Source organism: Vespa velutina, chromosome 9 (assembly GCF_912470025.1).
Source record: "Vespa velutina chromosome 9, iVesVel2.1, whole genome shotgun sequence".
Classification (NCBI taxonomy): Eukaryota; Metazoa; Arthropoda; class Insecta; order Hymenoptera; family Vespidae; genus Vespa; species Vespa velutina.
This window is the reverse complement of record NC_062196.1, coordinates 6,068,160-6,085,386: the sequence shown is the minus strand read 5'-3', so window position 1 is coordinate 6,085,386 and position 17,227 is coordinate 6,068,160. Positions and strand designations below refer to the sequence as shown.

General features: G+C 26.2%; 6 protein-coding genes across 14 annotated transcripts; 3 read left to right on the top strand and 3 right to left on the bottom strand.

The window, feature by feature from the left end:
* Nucleotides 1-80: 80 nt before the first annotated feature.
* On the bottom strand, nt 81-2,883 carry LOC124951929 (elongation factor 1-gamma). Its single transcript, XM_047501058.1, has 8 exons — nt 2,686-2,883; nt 2,411-2,560; nt 2,196-2,259; nt 1,983-2,125; nt 1,369-1,671; nt 923-1,222; nt 673-825; nt 81-587 (listed from the first exon to the last, which is right to left on the bottom strand). Exons 1-8 carry the CDS (start codon nt 2,695-2,697, stop codon nt 432-434), a joined length of 1,281 nt encoding a protein of 426 aa, XP_047357014.1. The 5' UTR covers nt 2,698-2,883; the 3' UTR covers nt 81-431.
* Nucleotides 2,884-3,362: 479 nt separating this feature from the next.
* Nucleotides 3,363-4,559, top strand: LOC124951500 (26S proteasome non-ATPase regulatory subunit 8). The gene is made up of 3 exons (XM_047499986.1): nt 3,363-3,524; nt 3,703-3,775; nt 3,882-4,559. Exons 1-3 carry the CDS (start codon nt 3,417-3,419, stop codon nt 4,499-4,501), a joined length of 801 nt encoding a protein of 266 aa, XP_047355942.1. The 5' UTR covers nt 3,363-3,416; the 3' UTR covers nt 4,502-4,559.
* Nucleotides 4,560-4,923: 364 nt separating this feature from the next.
* On the top strand, nt 4,924-6,643 carry LOC124951498 (actin-related protein 10). Its single transcript, XM_047499984.1, has 5 exons — nt 4,924-5,203; nt 5,274-5,426; nt 5,492-5,776; nt 5,855-6,134; nt 6,201-6,643. Exons 1-5 carry the CDS (start codon nt 5,124-5,126, stop codon nt 6,522-6,524), a joined length of 1,122 nt encoding a protein of 373 aa, XP_047355940.1. The 5' UTR covers nt 4,924-5,123; the 3' UTR covers nt 6,525-6,643.
* An 80-nt stretch (nt 6,644-6,723) lies between these two features.
* On the bottom strand, nt 6,724-8,079 carry LOC124951499 (eukaryotic translation initiation factor 3 subunit F). The gene is made up of 5 exons (XM_047499985.1): nt 7,918-8,079; nt 7,634-7,803; nt 7,336-7,518; nt 7,012-7,233; nt 6,724-6,952 (listed from the first exon to the last, which is right to left on the bottom strand). The coding sequence occupies exons 1-5, from the start codon at nt 8,024-8,026 to the stop codon at nt 6,779-6,781; spliced, it is 858 nt and encodes a 285-aa protein (XP_047355941.1). The 5' UTR covers nt 8,027-8,079; the 3' UTR covers nt 6,724-6,778.
* On the bottom strand, nt 7,953-15,272 carry LOC124951497 (galactose mutarotase-like). 4 transcript variants are annotated; one of them, XR_007101621.1, is made up of 9 exons: nt 13,920-15,272; nt 13,594-13,836; nt 13,349-13,491; nt 13,044-13,271; nt 12,812-12,976; nt 12,537-12,637; nt 12,361-12,478; nt 11,865-12,298; nt 7,953-11,782 (listed from the first exon to the last, which is right to left on the bottom strand). XR_007101621.1 is itself a non-coding variant. In XM_047499981.1 (9 exons), exons 1-9 carry the CDS (start codon nt 13,987-13,989, stop codon nt 11,915-11,917), a joined length of 1,347 nt encoding a protein of 448 aa, XP_047355937.1. In that variant the 5' UTR covers nt 13,990-15,272; the 3' UTR covers nt 7,953-11,914. The 4 variants fall into 4 exon arrangements, 3 of the variants coding, with proteins under 3 accessions (XP_047355937.1, XP_047355936.1, XP_047355938.1); XM_047499981.1 differs by having other exon boundaries at nt 7,953-12,007; nt 12,113-12,298; XM_047499980.1 differs by having other exon boundaries at nt 7,953-12,298.
* On the top strand, nt 8,398-12,753 carry LOC124951496 (ATP-dependent DNA helicase DDX11). Of its 6 annotated transcripts, none has more exons than XM_047499979.1 (9): nt 8,398-9,336; nt 9,402-9,878; nt 9,987-10,249; nt 10,415-10,531; nt 10,616-10,833; nt 10,912-11,091; nt 11,172-11,256; nt 11,348-11,478; nt 11,563-12,753. In XM_047499979.1, the coding sequence occupies exons 1-9, from the start codon at nt 8,657-8,659 to the stop codon at nt 11,803-11,805; spliced, it is 2,394 nt and encodes a 797-aa protein (XP_047355935.1). In that variant the 5' UTR covers nt 8,398-8,656; the 3' UTR covers nt 11,806-12,753. The 6 variants fall into 6 exon arrangements, with proteins under 6 accessions (XP_047355935.1, XP_047355933.1, XP_047355931.1 ...); XM_047499977.1 differs by having other exon boundaries at nt 9,987-10,531; nt 10,610-10,833; nt 11,563-11,761; nt 11,929-12,753; XM_047499975.1 differs by having other exon boundaries at nt 9,987-10,531; nt 10,610-10,833; nt 11,563-11,846; nt 11,929-12,753.
* Nucleotides 15,273-17,227: the final 1,955 nt, after the last annotated feature.

Below are 17,227 nucleotides of genomic sequence, written 5' to 3'. Positions count from 1 at the left end.
TAACAAAATATCGTGATCATTTTTCTGATATAATTCACTCTTATATAGATTAAAAAATATACAATAACAAGTAGAAACGCTTTTGTTATGTTCCATTCACAGGAGAATTTATTTTCACAAAGCAATTATAATAAAACAAGTATCCAGTATACTTTCATGTTTCAACCCAAATAGTCTTTAAGTCATAGTTTGAGTAAAACTTTTGATTGAAATCTGATTATTGTACATATATGAAATAACATAAAAATGTTTGTTTTTTAAATAACATTATAGGGATATTAGATGATAAAACTCAATCATTACATGTGCTAAAAAATATATACTGGAAATAGGATTAAAGGCTTTATAGGGATAAAGTTTAATAAATTGTCAGTTTTTACATTTATTGCCTCTGAATGGAGCGTTATGTATCTGTAAGCAAATGTTAAATTTTACTTGAAGACTTTTCCTTGATTAAATTCACGCCCTTCTTTATCAGTACCAATCCAACTGAAATATTGATGTACCAATTTCTTTGTCTTTTCATCGGATGGATCTAATTTTGTCCAACTATATGATTCATAATCCACTTGCCAGTCTGAACATAACTGCAAAAGAACCCATATATTTTTCAAGAACACATTCATTAATTTTTTTTATAAAAGTTAATTAGTAATTACTGCATAAACATACTGTAAAAGCAAGTTCTTGTCCACGCCAAACCCATATACCACTAATAGTGCTATCATTATCTGTACCAAATAAGCAGGTACTAGCAAATGAAGCTTTACGCATTTTATCTAATCGTTGATACATTCCAGTAATAAGATTGCACGACATAAAAACCTAAACAAAAAAATATATATATATATATGTTAATACACTCACATATAAATTTAAATGAAGTTACTTCATTGCATTATGATTATATAAATGTACTTACTTTAGTTAATTCATTATTGTATTTATATTCACTCAACCAGATACTATAATGTTGTGGATCAAACTTTTGCCAGAAGTATGGTATAGACTTAGATTCGTCTTCGTTAGAATAAAATCGTTTGAAATCATCAAGATCAAAGGAACCCTTTGGTAAAGAAGCAAAAGGATTTGTTATTTTAGGTTCTGCAGCTAAAACTGCATCTGCTAGATCAAGTTCTTCTGCCGATTCATACTTTGCTTCTTTTGATTCCTTTGATTCTTTTTTGGATTCTTTTTCTTTCTTCTCTTTTTTCGATGAAGACTAAAATAATATATATGTATATATAAATATATATATATATATATGTATATATATACACATATATATATATACGCACACACATACGTATGCATATATAATTTTAAAGAACATCATAAAAATAAATATTTTGAAGACAATTTATATACCTTTCCTTGCGTTTCTGCATACTTCTTAGGATCATATTCAAGTGTATTCTCAGCCAATTTAAAGGCACCAATTACAGCAATAGATTCAGGTTGATAAATTACAGTTTGGAACCATCGATTTACATTTTGGTACGGTTTGCGTAGATTTTGATCAAGAACATATTGATATAAATGGAGTAAAGTCATAGCTACACTAATATCTGCTAAAGTTATTCGTTCTCCTACCAAGTACGTTCGCGTAAGTAAATGAGAATTTAAAGCTGTTAAAGCTTTCTGAACATCTTCTTTAGCATGATCAATAGTCTGAAATAATGAAATCTTCTATTAAATTGCAGGTATTCACTTCTTCAATCTAATGAAAAGAAAAAAAAAACAGAGCAATTTATAATATAAACAGCTATGTGTATGCAATTTGAAGTACACAAATACAAATAAATATATACATGTATATTTGTGTACCTACAGTACATGCAAATATTTATTTACCTCCTGTTGTTACAAACAATTATCTGAATCAACAATCGTTGCCTTTGAAGGAGGACAAAAATCAATACTATTATTATAAAGATGTATGCATATAAATATATTTGTAATCATATATAAACATTTAATACCTGTTTATTGTATGGCATAATTCCAAGTAATGGAAATACCCAAGCACAACTGGCAGGAAGAATCTCAGAATCTGCAAATCCGAACCATTGAATGATTTCCGTTCGCTCAAGTTCAGATTTTCCTCTCAATTGCTCATTAGAAACTGTAAAAGCGATAGTAATAAAAAAGGGATAAAATGATGAGATATGAAAATCAAAAATATTTCTATTTACCATAGTAAGCAATTGCATTACTTTCTGTAATGCATTTTCCGTCACTTGTTTCAAAAGCTGGTACCTAAAAATAAACACATTTTAGTTAGAATAATAAACATACTAATTACATTCACTACTTAAAACATCAGCAAATAAGAAATATAGCAGCTGGTTAGGTATTAACAGGACAACTGTCATAAAGGAAAGATAATATGACATATGGTCTGACTTACTTTACCAAGAGGAAACTTTTTTAAAAAAGCTTCAGTCTTGTTAGTTTCTCCGAAGACAAAGTCTTCGGCAATTTTAATCTGCGTGCCGGAGTATTGAGCAGCGATCAGAGCCTTATATGCCCTGAAATTTTCTGGGTACGTGTACAATGTCTGTAAAAAACATTAAGATATAAAAATTACCATATGTTAATAATCACGTTTTATCTATCATATATAGTTATTGATTCATTTTAATGTCGATGATTTTAGCTGAAAATTGCATGAATCTAACTTACTCCAGACGCCATTGTATCCAGTTAAGGGAACAGGAAGTTGAAGGCCGGTAAAGACCACACTGCTCGAGTCTACTTCTTTAATTGAGATTCTACTATTTGATTTCTTTTTTTATTATTATTATTATTATTATTTTTATTTTTCAATATGATTTTTTATATCAGTTTTATAGCTTACTATGTTAATATACACGCAATGTAACTATAAAATAAATAAGAAATAACAATTATATCTTTATACTCATGGAAATTGCAATGAACTGAAAGACGGTTAAAGGAGTATATTCAACTGTTGAATATGCGCTAAACTCGATTTTTTCTATTCGTTTTATTAGTTTCTGTTACAACGTCTCTTGCTCTTAAAGACTGCTGATTGGTCTTCGGTTGGAAACTATCTTCATATTATTGGTTGAAAAATAATATATTCGACTAATACTAATTTTATCATGATGGACCAATTGCATTCAATTTATTTAATAATTATAGGATTTTATTTATTTTCTTCTTATTTGTATTAAAAATTGTATCTTTAAACAAAGATAAATATAAAATAAATGCTAAATATAAATTGTGATAAAAGTGTATCGAATATAAATTTCAATAAAATTTTATGTCAAGGCATGTGTTCCAAAAGACAAGAAACTTATTTGAGTGCTATGCTGAACGCATTGTAAGATTTAGAATTTACTTTAGCAGAAACTTTTGCCAATGACATTTAATTCCCCGTAACGAACATGGCCGCGCTCAAAGATGTTGTTTCTTTATACCAAAATTTAAAACAAGAGTGGACAAGACCATCTTGTAATTTAAAAAAATGTGGCAAATTACTTAATCAATTAAAGGTGACATTTCATTATCGTTATTTAATAAGTTTTATTTTTATTTTTTTCAATATAACCTCTTTGTAATAAGAATAGTAATTTTCTTTATTTCTTTTTTTTTTATATTAGTTTAATTATTTTTGTGTATATATATATATATGTCTAAAGAGATTTTTTTTACATTGTTTGATTTATACAGGTAGGCCTCACGCATTTAATGTTCCTACCTACATCTAATAGTACGGCGAGCCAAAATGAATTACTCATAGCTAGTATGTATTTTTTTTCTTCTTTTTTTTTTTCTTTTTTAATATCATTTTTAATACTTTCTATTGTTGGCGATGTGTTTATCATTAAAATGTATGTCTTTAATTACAGGAGATATATTAGAAATTGGTGCTCAGTGGAGTATATCTGCAGAAGATATACCTTCTTTTGAAAGATACATGGCCCAATTGAAATGTTATTATTTTGATTACAAATCTGGGTTACTTGAATCTGCTTACAAGTATCAACTTTTGGGTTTAAATTTGTTATTCTTATTATCTCAAAATCGCGTAGCAGAATTTCATACAGAATTAGAACTCCTGCCTTCTGATCAAATACAATCGAATCCTTATATTCGACATCCATTAAGTTTAGAACAATATTTAATGGAGGGTTCATATAACAAAATATTTTTGGCTAAAGGCAATGTGCCAGCTGCATGTTACAATTTTTTCATTGACATATTATTAAATACTGTTCGCGATGAAATTGGAGCATGTATGGAAAGTGCATTCGACAAGATTTCTATTAAGGATGCTTCCAGAATGCTTAATTTATCTAGCGAGAAAGATATGAAAGCTTTCGCTACTAAAAAAAATTGGAATATAGCTAAGGATGGATATTTTTATTTTAACACAACACACGAAAAGAAAGCAGAAGAACCAATACCAAGTGCAGACTTAGCTACACTTGCTATAGATTATGCCAGAGAACTTGAGATGATTGTTTAATAAATTTATATATTTTTCTGTACTTTAATTAAATAAATAAAGATAGTTGATAAGAGAAGCTACTATAATACTTTTCTTATATTTAATAAAATATTATTTCTAATATTATAATTTGATTTCATAATTATTAATTTTTTGCTTATTGTATATTAACATATTTTTATTAAATTATTTTACATATTACTATTTGAATACAAATTTATGTACTTATACATCATTTTATATTAAATTATGGATAGTCTATATAATTCGTCATAATTTTTCCTTATAATTGGTTTATTTTATTAAAAAAAAAAATGATGATCTATATCGGTATATATTTTATACAATTATCGTATATATTAATTATATTATATATATATATATACTATTGCAAATTTCTGTTTGTCGATATAACTGAAGGATTCATCTAGTAACTTTTTACCACGTGTAAACAGAAAAGAAGTGCAACACTGATTCGAGCACACTTGTCATCTGTCAATATTTTTAATATCATAAAAAAGAATTGTATGCAAAGTTCTTCGAAAGAACTTGCATCTAAATCATATAAATGTATTCTTATAATTGTTAAAATATTTTTTATTGGATACTTATTTATTGATTATTAATAAAAACTACGAACATGCCTCGTGAATATGAAGGTGTTAGATATATTTCGGATAAACAAATGGTAATATTTGATATTGGCAGTGCATATACAAAGTAAGTAAATACTTTAAATATAACAATATATTTATACATTTTTGATAATATGATATAAAATACAAATTAGATTTGGTTATGCGGGTGAAACGGTACCAAGAGGCATAATTAAAACAGAAGTCAAATGTACAGAATCAAAGGAAGTGAGAAAAGTCTTTGATTATTCAGATGTAGAAGATTTGTATCAGCTTCTTGTTGAATTTCTTCATTTACTTTTCTTCAGGTAAAGTTATAATATTATATATCAAATTTAAATAATCATTTTAATGTTTTTGTCTTATACGATAGGCATGTTGTGGTCAGTCCAAAAGATGCAAGAGTTCTTATTGTAGAATCTTCGTTAACCCCTTCTCAATTTAGAGATACTCTTGCAAAAGTAATGTTCCGGCATTTTGAAATTGGCTCTTTACTTTTTCTACCAACACATTTGGCAACAATTAGTACATTGGGAACCGATACGGTCTTAGTATTGGATGTAGGTTATCAAGAGGCAACATTAATTCCCATTTATGAAGGTGTACCAATTTTAAAAGCATGGCAAGCTCTTCCACTTGCTGCTCATATTATACATCAGTGAGTTATCTATTACAATTAATATCATATCATATTACTATTAATGTTTAGATAAAAAGATAAGAAAATTTTTTTTAGAAATATAAAAACATATTTAAAGGATAGTTCACCTGATTATGATTTGACTGAGGAAATAATTGAAGATATAAAAGTGAGAACATGCTTTGTTACTACATTGGAAAGATCTAAAAAATTAGGAACTCAAGATGCTCCTGTTCCTCCACCAGCAGTTAATTATCCTAGCATAAAATATGTTACTATTTTGGGAGAGATTAGAGAAAAAGCTTATGAAGTGCTGTGGGAAAGAGATAATGATAATCTTAGTATACCAACTATGATTTTGGATGCCATTGTTAAGGTAAATTGATATTATATTATTATTTTATTTTTCATAATAATTATTTACTTATATATTTATTTATAGTGTCCAATAGACATAAGGCGTGCCTTAGCAGAGAATATATTATTAATAGGTGGTACAGTAATGGCTAAAGGTTTTGCAAGTCGCTTAAAAGCAGAATTGTTATCTTTATTGAAGAGTGAATTATATTCTGAAAAATTAAAAATAAAAACATTTAAATTTCATACAGCTCCAAGTAAACCCAACTACACGGCTTGGTTAGGAGGAGCAATATATGGTATTGCAGATTTTCCTTCAAGGTGCTTAACAAAAGAAAATTATTTAAAATTAAATAGAGTCCCAGATTGGACTAATTTAATAGATAATCAAAGAGAAATTATCTTGTGAAATTTAATTTATATAATATAAAATATAACTTATATATGAACTTATTAGAACATATTACATATATCTCATGTATTGATGTTTTAGCACATAGCTTTAAATAAATACATTTCTTAATATATCTTTAAAAAATTTGTATGAAAATTTTACTTTTTGAATATATGTCCTAAGGAACAAAAAATATAAAAATCTAAAAACATCATTTTAATTTCATATCACTATTTTTATTAATACAGGATATTTGTAAGTTTTAAAAATTATAATGTTGTGAGCAATGTAAGTTTTTCATTAAGTTGCAATTGTGTTTTTATCAATTGTGATAATGCAACTACCATCAAAAGATCTTTTACATTGCTGTTGAACATTTCATCAAATTGATCACTACTCATCTTTGGTACTGAATGTACCATGTCCAAGAGAGCTCGACCAACCTAAAACAATTTAAATTTATAATATTGTTTTTATAAAAATAATAAAAAAGTACACTTACTTGATTGTCTGGTGGTTGCTTTCCAGCAAGAACATCATCTACATAATTAAGAACTTGTTCTAGCATCAAAGATAATTTAGAACTAGCTTCTGCAATTTGTGCAAGGTCCATCATTGGCTCTATTCCTCCACCAGCTTTAACACCAGGTACTGGTACATGGGATTGCAATTGCGTCTTTGAACACAATTGCAAGCCAACAATTTCAGGTTCGTAGCATGTAATCTACAAATAAAATAGAAGTATTATAAAATAATAATATCTTACAATTTCTTTGAAATAAAATATATTTTAGTTTTATTAACAGCTTTATATTTCTATTGTTACCTGTACTTTTACTGGTGTAAACATTGAACCTTGTTTTCCTTTTGGTACTCCTAATGGAACACATACATAAGCCTTAATTGCCATCCTTGTAGTATTTGTTAAAGTAGTGTCTACTGTTAAATGAACTGGATTATTACATTCTCGTACATAATATTCATGAATAACAGACGAATGAGTAGTAACCTGTAAGAAACATATTTTCTTCATTTTTTTTTTTTTTTTTTAATAACAAACATTTCTTTACAATTCTTTAACACAATTTAAATAAATATATTTTAATGGAAGAAATATTAATAACCTCATTGCCTGTTGCCCACCAACCAACAATATTTTCTTGAGCATTGACCCTGTGGTTCAAATCATAGAGATCAACACCATATGAAAGATCAGCTTCTACTTGACTTTCAGATTCTTTATGTGGTACACAAAAACAATTAGTTACTTCAACGACTCCCTTTTCCAAAGTTCCTGCAATGATTTACATATAATTCACATACAATATTGATGTATACATAACCTTTACTTTAAGTTTCCACGAGTATGATGACAATTAATTTAATCTATGTCAAAAACAAATCTTACCTAATAATGTACCAATTACACGTAAAGATTCTGCCTTTCGACGTTCATAAGCATCCACTATTTGGAATAAAACTACGGGATGAACTTTTACAGTTAAATTAAGAGCCATTGTTACTTTAATACAAAATTGTCCGGTTTAGAAAGGAAAAGGAACGTCATATGTCTACAGTATATAAATTTCGACCGATCGATTAAAGATATTTCGAGAGAATTGAAATCGATGACATTCGATTTTCGAATTATGAAATTACAAAATAACTAACATAGTACTTGTGCCTTTACATATTTTTATTTAAAAATATATAGCTTGTGGCAATAGATTAATCAATTATAAAAAAAATATATATAATCAATTTTTATTAATATACATATATTAAATATCACTTATTATTGTCAATATCATTCGTCAATATTAACAAATAACTTTCTATGAAATTACTAAAAATGTTATTTAGTAACTTCATAGAAATGCTTCCTTTTATCTTTTGGTGGGAATTGTATGAAATTTGTTTTGTGTTTTTGCTTCTTTTTTTCTTTTATGTAGACTAATACCATATTCTTCTTATAAAATAGGATATGTCAGAAAATTAAAGTATATTTTTATATTGAAAAGTTATAAATATTTGAAATGTATAATATAGAACGAAGTGGGTGTTAGATTTTAGTTTTTAATATTACAGTTGTATATGTAATTTATATGTTTTTAATAAGTGCATTTAAATAACAATATACGTATAATATGGAAACTCCAGATGCATTTCCATTTCCCTTCACACCGTACAAAATACAAGAAGAATTTATGAAGGAATTATATAAATGTATTGAAAATGGTAATCTGGGAATATTTGAAAGTCCAACGGGAACAGGAAAATCATTATCTATCATTTGTGGTGCCTTAAAATGGCTAATAGACCATGAAAAATTACAGAAAGAAGAACTTAATTCCAAAATTAATGACTTAGATAATAAGATAAAAATGATTGAAGCTACCTCCAATGATTGGTTTTTATGTCAAACAGAGCAAATGGAATTTAATCTTCAAAAAAGAGAACTGCAGTCTAAATTAGATGCTATTTCTAAATATGAAAAGAAAATGCAACAATATAAGGAAAGAATTAAAAAGAAGAATACTAAAGAAAAGAAGGCATATGTTAAGTTAAAATCAAAGCCTTCTGATACAGAAAAAGATGATAATGTATCAGCAGATCCACAGAATGATGAAATAGATAAAGAGTTATTACTGGTAGATGAATTATCGGATTCAGAAAATTCAGCAGAAGAAGAAGAAGAGGAACAACAAAGTTTCCACACAAAAATTTTTTTTTGTTCAAGAACTCATTCACAACTCTCTCAATTTGTTAAAGAATTAAAAAGAAGTCCTTATTCAGAGAATGTAGCTGTAGTTACATTAGCTTCTAGGTAATTTTTGTATTTAATAATCATCATATTATATAAATTAAAATAAATAATTTAATTTATTTTAGGCATAATTATTGTATTAACAAAAATGTAAAGAAATTGAAACATATTAATCTTATCAATGAACGGTGCTTACAATTACAAAGAAAAAAAACTACGTGTAAAGAAGAAAAACATATTAAAAAATTAAAAACAACAAACAGTTGTCCATTTTTACCAGGGAATCATGAATCATTGATGGCTGAATTATTATCGGATATTCATGATATTGAAGAAATTATACAAAAAGGAGAAGAACTTAGTACCTGTCCATATTATACTGTAAGAAGATCTATTCAAGAAGGCCAATTAATATTAGTACCGTACAATTCCATTTTACATAAGAATACAAGGATTAGCTCAGGAATAAATATTAAAGGAAATATTTTAATAATCGATGAAGCTCATAATTTACTTGAAGCTATTGAAAGAATGTACAGTGCTGCAATTACAGGAAGAAATATACTTCATGCTTGTAATCAATTGTCACAGTATCAGAAAAAGTATTACATTTTATATTCTACTTAAATGTATTTTATATAATTGTGAAATTATAATATAATACTATCTTATATATATTATTATTTATGCATTAAAATGATTTATTTCAGATATCAAGCTTTATTCAATGCTAAAAACGTACTTCATTTAAATCAATTAAGCTTCTGTTTGAAAAAGTTTTTAACTATTTTTGAAGCTACAAAAAAATCTCTTCTAACTGATAATATCAATGGTGACTTATCATCAAAATTATACACAATACAGGAATTTGAAAGAACAACCGAAATTGATACTTTGAATATCTTTGATTTAATCAGTTTTGTGAAAAAATCTAAACTTATTCATAAATTGAGAGGTTTCATAGATCAATATGGTAATGATATTAAAATACAAGAAAGTAACAAGAATAAATCTGGCATTACTCAGTTCTTAAAGTCAATTAGTAATGTTAATAAGGAAGAGAATATGATATCCTCAGAAGTAAGACAAAATGAAGATGAAATAAATAGTCCATTAACATTAATTCTTAGCTTTTTAGAATGTTTGGAAAATAATTGTGCTGATGGGCGTATAATTGTTATACCTGGCCCTACCATTGAACAGGGAATTTTAAAATTCCTTTTATTAAATCCAGCAGCTCACTTTCATGATGTTGGTATGTATATATGGTATATACATTTCTTTTTGTTAACATAAATAATATTAAATCTAAAGATATTTTATTTTTTGATAGTAACAGAAGCCAGAGCCATAATATTAACTGGTGGAACCATGGAACCTGTATCTGAATTTACTGAACAATTATTTTTGGCAGCTGGCGTAAAACCGGAACGAATTATAACATTTTCCTGTGATCATGTAATACCTCCAGAAAATATTATATCCAATATTCTCACCTGTGGTCCAACTGGTGAAAAATTTGAATTTAATTTTAAAAATAGACAAAATACAAAACTAGTACGTGTATACTACTATAATAGATTTTACAGGTTATTTGTATTATTTTCTATAATTATGATTTTTTTAAATTTGCAGTTAGATGAATTAGGAAGAATGTTGATAAATTTTTGTAATGTTATACCAGCCGGTATTGTCGTATTTTTACCATCTTATGATTATGAAAATATAGTGTATGAACATTTATATAAATCTGGTGTAATAAATAAAATTCGCTTAAAAAAACAGATCTTCCGCGAACCGAAATCAACATCTCAGGTATATGTTTATTAACAGATTTTTTTTTTTTTTTTTTTTTTTTTTTTTATTTTTTTTTTTTAATATATATTTTTTTTCAGGTTAATGATGTTTTAGAACAATACGCACGAAGCATAAATTTTCCGCAAAATCCACAAAATGGATCATTATTATTTAGCGTTATCGGTAATAGAATATACTCTATTATGCACAATTAATTATTATAACATCAAATTACAAATATATAGATATGCATTGTGTATGCATTTTGTTTTAGGTGGCAAGCTAAGTGAAGGATTAAATTTTTCTGATGATTTGGGAAGATGTATTATTATTATTGGAATGCCATATCCTAATATTAAATCAATGGAATTACAAGAAAAGATCAAATATTTAAATGAAAATGTTGTATGTATTAATTTTCATTTTAAAATTAATTTTTAAATACATTTAAACACGTTATCATATTGCTTAAAAAATATTTTTAAATAGAAATCAGATGCTGGACAGAACTTCTATAACAATTCCTGCATGAAAGCAGTAAATCAATGTATTGGACGAGCTGTACGTCACATCAACGATTATTCAAGTGTAATATTAGTTGATATACGTTACCGTTACAAGATTCAGGCACTGCCTCGATGGATTCAGCGCTCATTGACGGTCAGCTATTCATTTGGAAATACAATAGGTGCAGTAGCTAAATTTTTTGCTGCAAGAAAAAGAAATACTTAGATGTATTATCAGTGTATTGTAATTTATTATACTACATACACGTGAGTATATTTTTTTACCTATTTTAATTTTATTTATTTATTTTTTTGTATGTTATATATTTCCATATCTACATATAATTAGCAAGTTGTATTCCAAACTTATATGTGAGATCATGACAATAAACTTGACCTGGATACAGAATTGCACATGGAAAATGTGCCTGAAAAAAAAATATATTTATCATAACAATAAAAATAAAAATAAAAAATGTATTTGTCATTATAGTAAAATAGATTATAGTATCATCATATAAACATTTACATACATAATTAATAGCATTTGGATAATTCTGAGGTTGAATGCTAAAAGCACAATTCTTTTTATAATGTGCTCCTTTTTTTCCTGTAAGAAACTGAAGTGGTTTTACATCAGGTGTTAACAATTCCTCTCCATTTTCTTTATTTTCTTCATTTGTACTCAAATAATTGTTAATATCTTCATCTGTCTTTAACTGTAATATTAAATATCTGTCTTAAATGTTCAATGACATGAAAAATATTTTTCATTATTCACCTTTTGTTGATGTACGCAATGATCATATGTTACAAATGTGGAAGGAGTAAATTGTTGTAACAAACGCCCACCAGTATAAAATTGAAGACCAGGCTGATTTGAGTAGACTTCTAGAACACTATATGTATACAATAAATATAATATAGTTCTATACTTTATAAATACAATTTGTTTACCGTCCGGATTTCATATGTAATGCCCGAGCAACGAATGAACTATCAGATTGCCAATTTTTTGTTACACAAAAGTTGTGATCAAAACCTTCTCCTGGAGGAACCTATAGTATAATGAAATACTACTATGTATAGGCTCTTTAGTTTTTGTTTAATTTATATTCTTGTATTTCTAAATATAATTTTATAGTAATAATAAATTTTCTATCATTTTTTGTTATTTGTTTTTGCTATTATTTAAATATGTTTATATATATAATTTCTATATAATATAATACTTTCTCCATATATTCTCCCAAAATTCTTGGTATACGAAGATCCATAATTGTTCCACCTACTCCTCTGATAGCTCCTGTTGGTATAGAATCTGAGTAATCTGAAAAAGTCCAGCGATCACAGTTCAACAATATTTTATGTTTTCTTAATTCTACTTCACCAGCATCCTATAAAATATATATATTATATTTAATAATACATACATGTGATAAGATAATTATATATATTACTTACATGTCCAGCAAGATTAAACAAAGAACCATGTGACATATTTATTATAGTTGATTTAGATGTTGTTGCACGCATATGTATTTCCAATTTATTATCAGGTGTTAATTTGAATCTGACTGTAGCTAAGACTGCACCTGGATATCCTTCTTCTCCATCTTCGCTTAAATAACTCATAACAACAGAACAGTCATCAATATGTGAGTTCCAAATTTGTCGACCAAATCCATTTGCCTAAAATGAATTCTAGACGCATTTCTTATCATCTTCATTATTTCTTAATAGAAATATAAAAACTTATAACTTTTTACCCCTCCATGTAAATGATGGTTATTATCATTCTTAGTTAATTCATAATCTTTATCTTTAATACTAAAACAACCATTTCTAATACGATTTGCACATCTGCCTAATACACATCCGATAAATGGATTAAGTACAGGATTCATGTAACCTGAAAATTAAATTTCTTTACAAGTATATGAATAAAATGAATATGTAAAATAGAAAGATAATATAAGAATAATAAAACATATTTTTATCTTAGGTATTGTACTTTTTAAATCATCAAAACCAAGAACAACATCTGTACTATGACCAAATTTATCAGGACATTTAAGAGATACAATAGATGCACCCCATGTGATAACAGTAACTTCCATTCGATTATTATTTATCATGGTATAAGATTTAACAATTATAGGCTTTAATTCATTGAAACCTTCATTACTATCTTCGATTAGAGATTCAAAAGATTCTTGATTATATTTCAAATCCTCTCCTTTGTAACATGATAAATCTATACAAACCAATACACATACATAAATGTATAAATGTATATAATATTTGTATATTTATTCTTTTAAGATTCATAAAATATACCAGGATAAATTTCTCCAAATATTCCTTCTATGATAATAACATTTTTACATCCGCAGCCATAAGAATCCATGATATTTTTTAAATTTAATGTTTCTTTATTTTGAATATTATTTAACTGTCGTTTTATTGTTAAAATTAGAAATATGATTTATTAGTTTAAAAAAATTTTTAATATCACTTTATTATATTAACAGTAAATAAACTAAAAATTTGTTTTACTTATTGAAATTTTATAAATAAAATACAAGTTGACAGTAGAATATCGTTGATTTGCACAATCGCAAACGGTGATAAATACGTTTTATTCTTTAATGAATATAATACACTATAGCAAGCATTGTACATTCTTGCGGTTGAAAAAATCCAAAATTACTGACGTAGAGTAAATATCTTTGGTTCGATTTTTTTCTAACATTCTCAATAAAAAAAAAGGATAACAGAAGCTAAGAATTCAATAACCTTTTCGTCGTTATTTAAAATCATTTATTATAATGATAATAATTAATAATTAATAATAGTAATAATGATAATAATAATAATAATGATGATAATAATAATAATAATAATACGTTGCGTATAATATACGCTTGATGTTATCATAATAATAATTACTATTATAATGCATATAGTCCGATTATTATTTATAATTTATATAACTAATATTTATAGAATAATGTACAATACTTGAAAAAATACATGAGTTTTTACTGCGTACATGTCATATTGAAAATTGTTCTTTCACGTTTTGTATTCTATTATATCTCAAGCATTTTTATATGAGCAATTGGGAGTAAGAAATTAGTTTTCATTTGCTAATGTAAAATTAGTGTCAAATTAAATCTTTCGTGTCCACCAAAAAAAGAAAAAAAAAGGAAAAAAAAAAGGAAAAGAAAAAAGAAAAAAAAGAAAAGAAAAAGAAAAAGCTTAAATTGCAATGTCCAATATCATATCTGAAATCTTTTTTATTGTAATAATTATTTTAAACTTCTTTTATCATCATGTTGTTCTTTTGTGGATATCTCTTAATATTCAAAGATCCACTTTTGCGTTACTTTTATTTAAGGCGCACACCAAAGCAATCATTTGTTGCTTAAAATACACGTGGAACACATTGCACTCAGCTGCTTAATAATATACTCTTATGACTATCGAGTAGTTTAAATAATTCTCATATTTATACGGAATCATGAGTTATTTTTTCTTCTCTCATTCTTTTATAAGCTTGCCCATAATAAAAACAAGAAATTGAATAAAAATGCAATTCTATGAAAATGATCTATATATATGTATATTTGAAGAACTGTGATATCTCCCCGTCATAATAAAATTATGTATATATATATATATGTATATATATATAAATATATATATATATATATATATATATATATATATATATATATATATATATATATATTAAGTAAAACTATATTATTCAACTACAGACAAGTACACGTACAAACATGAGGGGAACTATCACAGTACAAATATTCAATCAGACATTTCATTTACAATTAATTTCTTGGTCATGAATGTTATTGTACAAATTATTATATTGCAAGCAACACATGCAAGTTTGAATGTGAGTTATATCATTATCATATTTACAATCTAATTTTATTTTATAAGAGATAGGTTCAGTATGTGTGTGTGTGTGTGTGTGTGTGTGTATGATTTGGTCATATTACATTTAAGAATATGAGAGAGAATTAAAATATAAATCGCACAATTCTATTTATGCAAACAATTTTTATGTGCATCATATAGCATTTGAACATTTCGTCAAATATATTAATACTGTTAAATAAAAAAAAAAAGTTTTTATAACCGATAAATGTTTTTTTTTGTGTGTAATTACTTTAAACATACCATTGAATATGTTATGTTATCGCATCTGATAGAATACAAAATCTGATTTTTCTTCTATATAATTTAATCTAAACAAGTCATAATATATAAAAAATAAATATAGCTTAGACTAGCACAGGTGGCGATTGTACGCCGTTATACAATTCATACATTGATAGCTGCCGAACATTATCTTATAGAATTAAATTATCGTAACTATTAACAGTTATTGATATTAGCATTCTAAAATTTTGTTAAATGTTTCTCGATTATTTTGGAAGCATTTTGAATTTTTGTGTCACTTACATTAAATATGTGATACTAGCACCGCAAAATGTCTTTGTATGGCACAGAAAGGTATACCCATTATAAATTATTCAGTTTAATATTATTATGTGATATAACCAATTTATCTAAATCTTTTTCTATATTACATAATATATATATAATATAATGTAAGATCTCTCAAATGATTTATTTTATGTAATAATGTGTCACTTTTCTGTACTTAACAAAGATTGAAATGCATACTGAACTTCCATAAATCTTTTCTCAACAAAGATCTCACTAGTGAAATATCATATTAGCATTTTAAATCAAATCAATTCGGATACATTTTATAGATAATATACCACTGGTATTAGTATAATAGATCAAAGAGATCTATTAGTAAAACTATACTATTACTACAAATTTAACAATTTAAAAACATTCCCTTGTAAAAAATGATGCTTTAGAAGCACTTTCCTTTTTATTTTATTCCTACTGTATTTTATGTACATTGCAGTATATCCTACAATACTGATCTTTTATCAATCAGGAAAGTATCGTGTCTATCCAATTATACCTTTTTAAAAGAAAATTCATATATATTTTTCATACTGATGTGATTTCATGTATAATTGTAGAAATAAAGATATTACTTTTGATTTGTATAAAACATAGTATAAAATATACATAAAATATAGATAGATTTTGATTGATTTTTAATGTAAAATTAAAATCATATGTTAATTATTACCTGTCATTAAGATTTGTAGTACTCATATTACATATATGTAAGAGAATTTTGCACTATATGAGTGCATACTACCAACTGTCTCCTATGTTTATACTTTCATACTTTAATTTTCATGTAGCAACTTTGCCTTACATGTGAGGGATGAATACTGATCTAATCCAACTCACTATGCGTACCATACAGTAATTTCAGGCACTACTTATTAATAATAAATTAACAATACATATTCTTAAAATGTTTAGTTAGTTCTTTTAGTAGTCAATAAGTATATTAAGTGAATGACACATTCACTATTACCTTTCACACTTTTCGATTTTAATATATATCAAATTGAAAGTATATCTTATTTAATGAGTGCATTGTATTTTGTATGCACATTTGTATTACTATTGGCTTTCATATCTCCAAGGTGTATGTAGTATATTCTTTGATATAATTC

Excerpts from the sequence above, each read along its gene's own strand:
- LOC124951929 (XM_047501058.1), bottom strand. Across the intron at positions 826-922 it reads ACAATAATGAATTAACTAAA|GTTTTTATGTCGTGCAATCT; the intron begins GTAAGTACATTT and ends TTTTTTGTTTAG. Across the intron at positions 588-672 it reads GACAAGAACTTGCTTTTACA|TTATGTTCAGACTGGCAAGT; the intron begins GTATGTTTATGC and ends GTTCTTTTGCAG.
- LOC124951500 (XM_047499986.1), top strand. The coding sequence starts at position 3,417 with ATGGCCGCGCTCAAAGATGTTGTTTCTTTATACCAAAATTTAAAACAA. Across the intron at positions 3,525-3,702 it reads AATTACTTAATCAATTAAAG|GTAGGCCTCACGCATTTAAT; the intron begins GTGACATTTCAT and ends TGATTTATACAG. Across the intron at positions 3,776-3,881 it reads AAATGAATTACTCATAGCTA|GAGATATATTAGAAATTGGT; the intron begins GTATGTATTTTT and ends CTTTAATTACAG.
- LOC124951498 (XM_047499984.1), top strand. The coding sequence starts at position 5,124 with ATGCCTCGTGAATATGAAGGTGTTAGATATATTTCGGATAAACAAATG. Across the intron at positions 5,427-5,491 it reads CTTCATTTACTTTTCTTCAG|GCATGTTGTGGTCAGTCCAA; the intron begins GTAAAGTTATAA and ends CTTATACGATAG. Across the intron at positions 5,777-5,854 it reads GCTGCTCATATTATACATCA|AAATATAAAAACATATTTAA; the intron begins GTGAGTTATCTA and ends AATTTTTTTTAG.
- LOC124951499 (XM_047499985.1), bottom strand. The coding sequence starts at position 8,026 with ATGGCTCTTAATTTAACTGTAAAAGTTCATCCCGTAGTTTTATTCCAA. Across the intron at positions 7,804-7,917 it reads TGTAATTGGTACATTATTAG|GAACTTTGGAAAAGGGAGTC; the intron begins GTAAGATTTGTT and ends AAATCATTGCAG. Across the intron at positions 7,234-7,335 it reads TTACACCAGTAAAAGTACAG|ATTACATGCTACGAACCTGA; the intron begins GTAACAATAGAA and ends TTTTATTTGTAG.
- LOC124951496 (XM_047499975.1), top strand. The coding sequence starts at position 8,657 with ATGGAAACTCCAGATGCATTTCCATTTCCCTTCACACCGTACAAAATA. Across the intron at positions 9,337-9,401 it reads GTAGTTACATTAGCTTCTAG|GCATAATTATTGTATTAACA; the intron begins GTAATTTTTGTA and ends AATTTATTTTAG. Across the intron at positions 11,257-11,347 it reads ATTATTATTTAGCGTTATCG|GTGGCAAGCTAAGTGAAGGA; the intron begins GTAATAGAATAT and ends ATTTTGTTTTAG.
- LOC124951497 (XM_047499980.1), bottom strand. The coding sequence starts at position 13,989 with ATGGATTCTTATGGCTGCGGATGTAAAAATGTTATTATCATAGAAGGA. Across the intron at positions 13,492-13,593 it reads TGGTTTTGATGATTTAAAAA|GTTACATGAATCCTGTACTT; the intron begins GTACAATACCTA and ends TTTAATTTTCAG. Across the intron at positions 12,299-12,360 it reads ATTGCGTACATCAACAAAAG|TTAAAGACAGATGAAGATAT; the intron begins GTGAATAATGAA and ends TTAATATTACAG.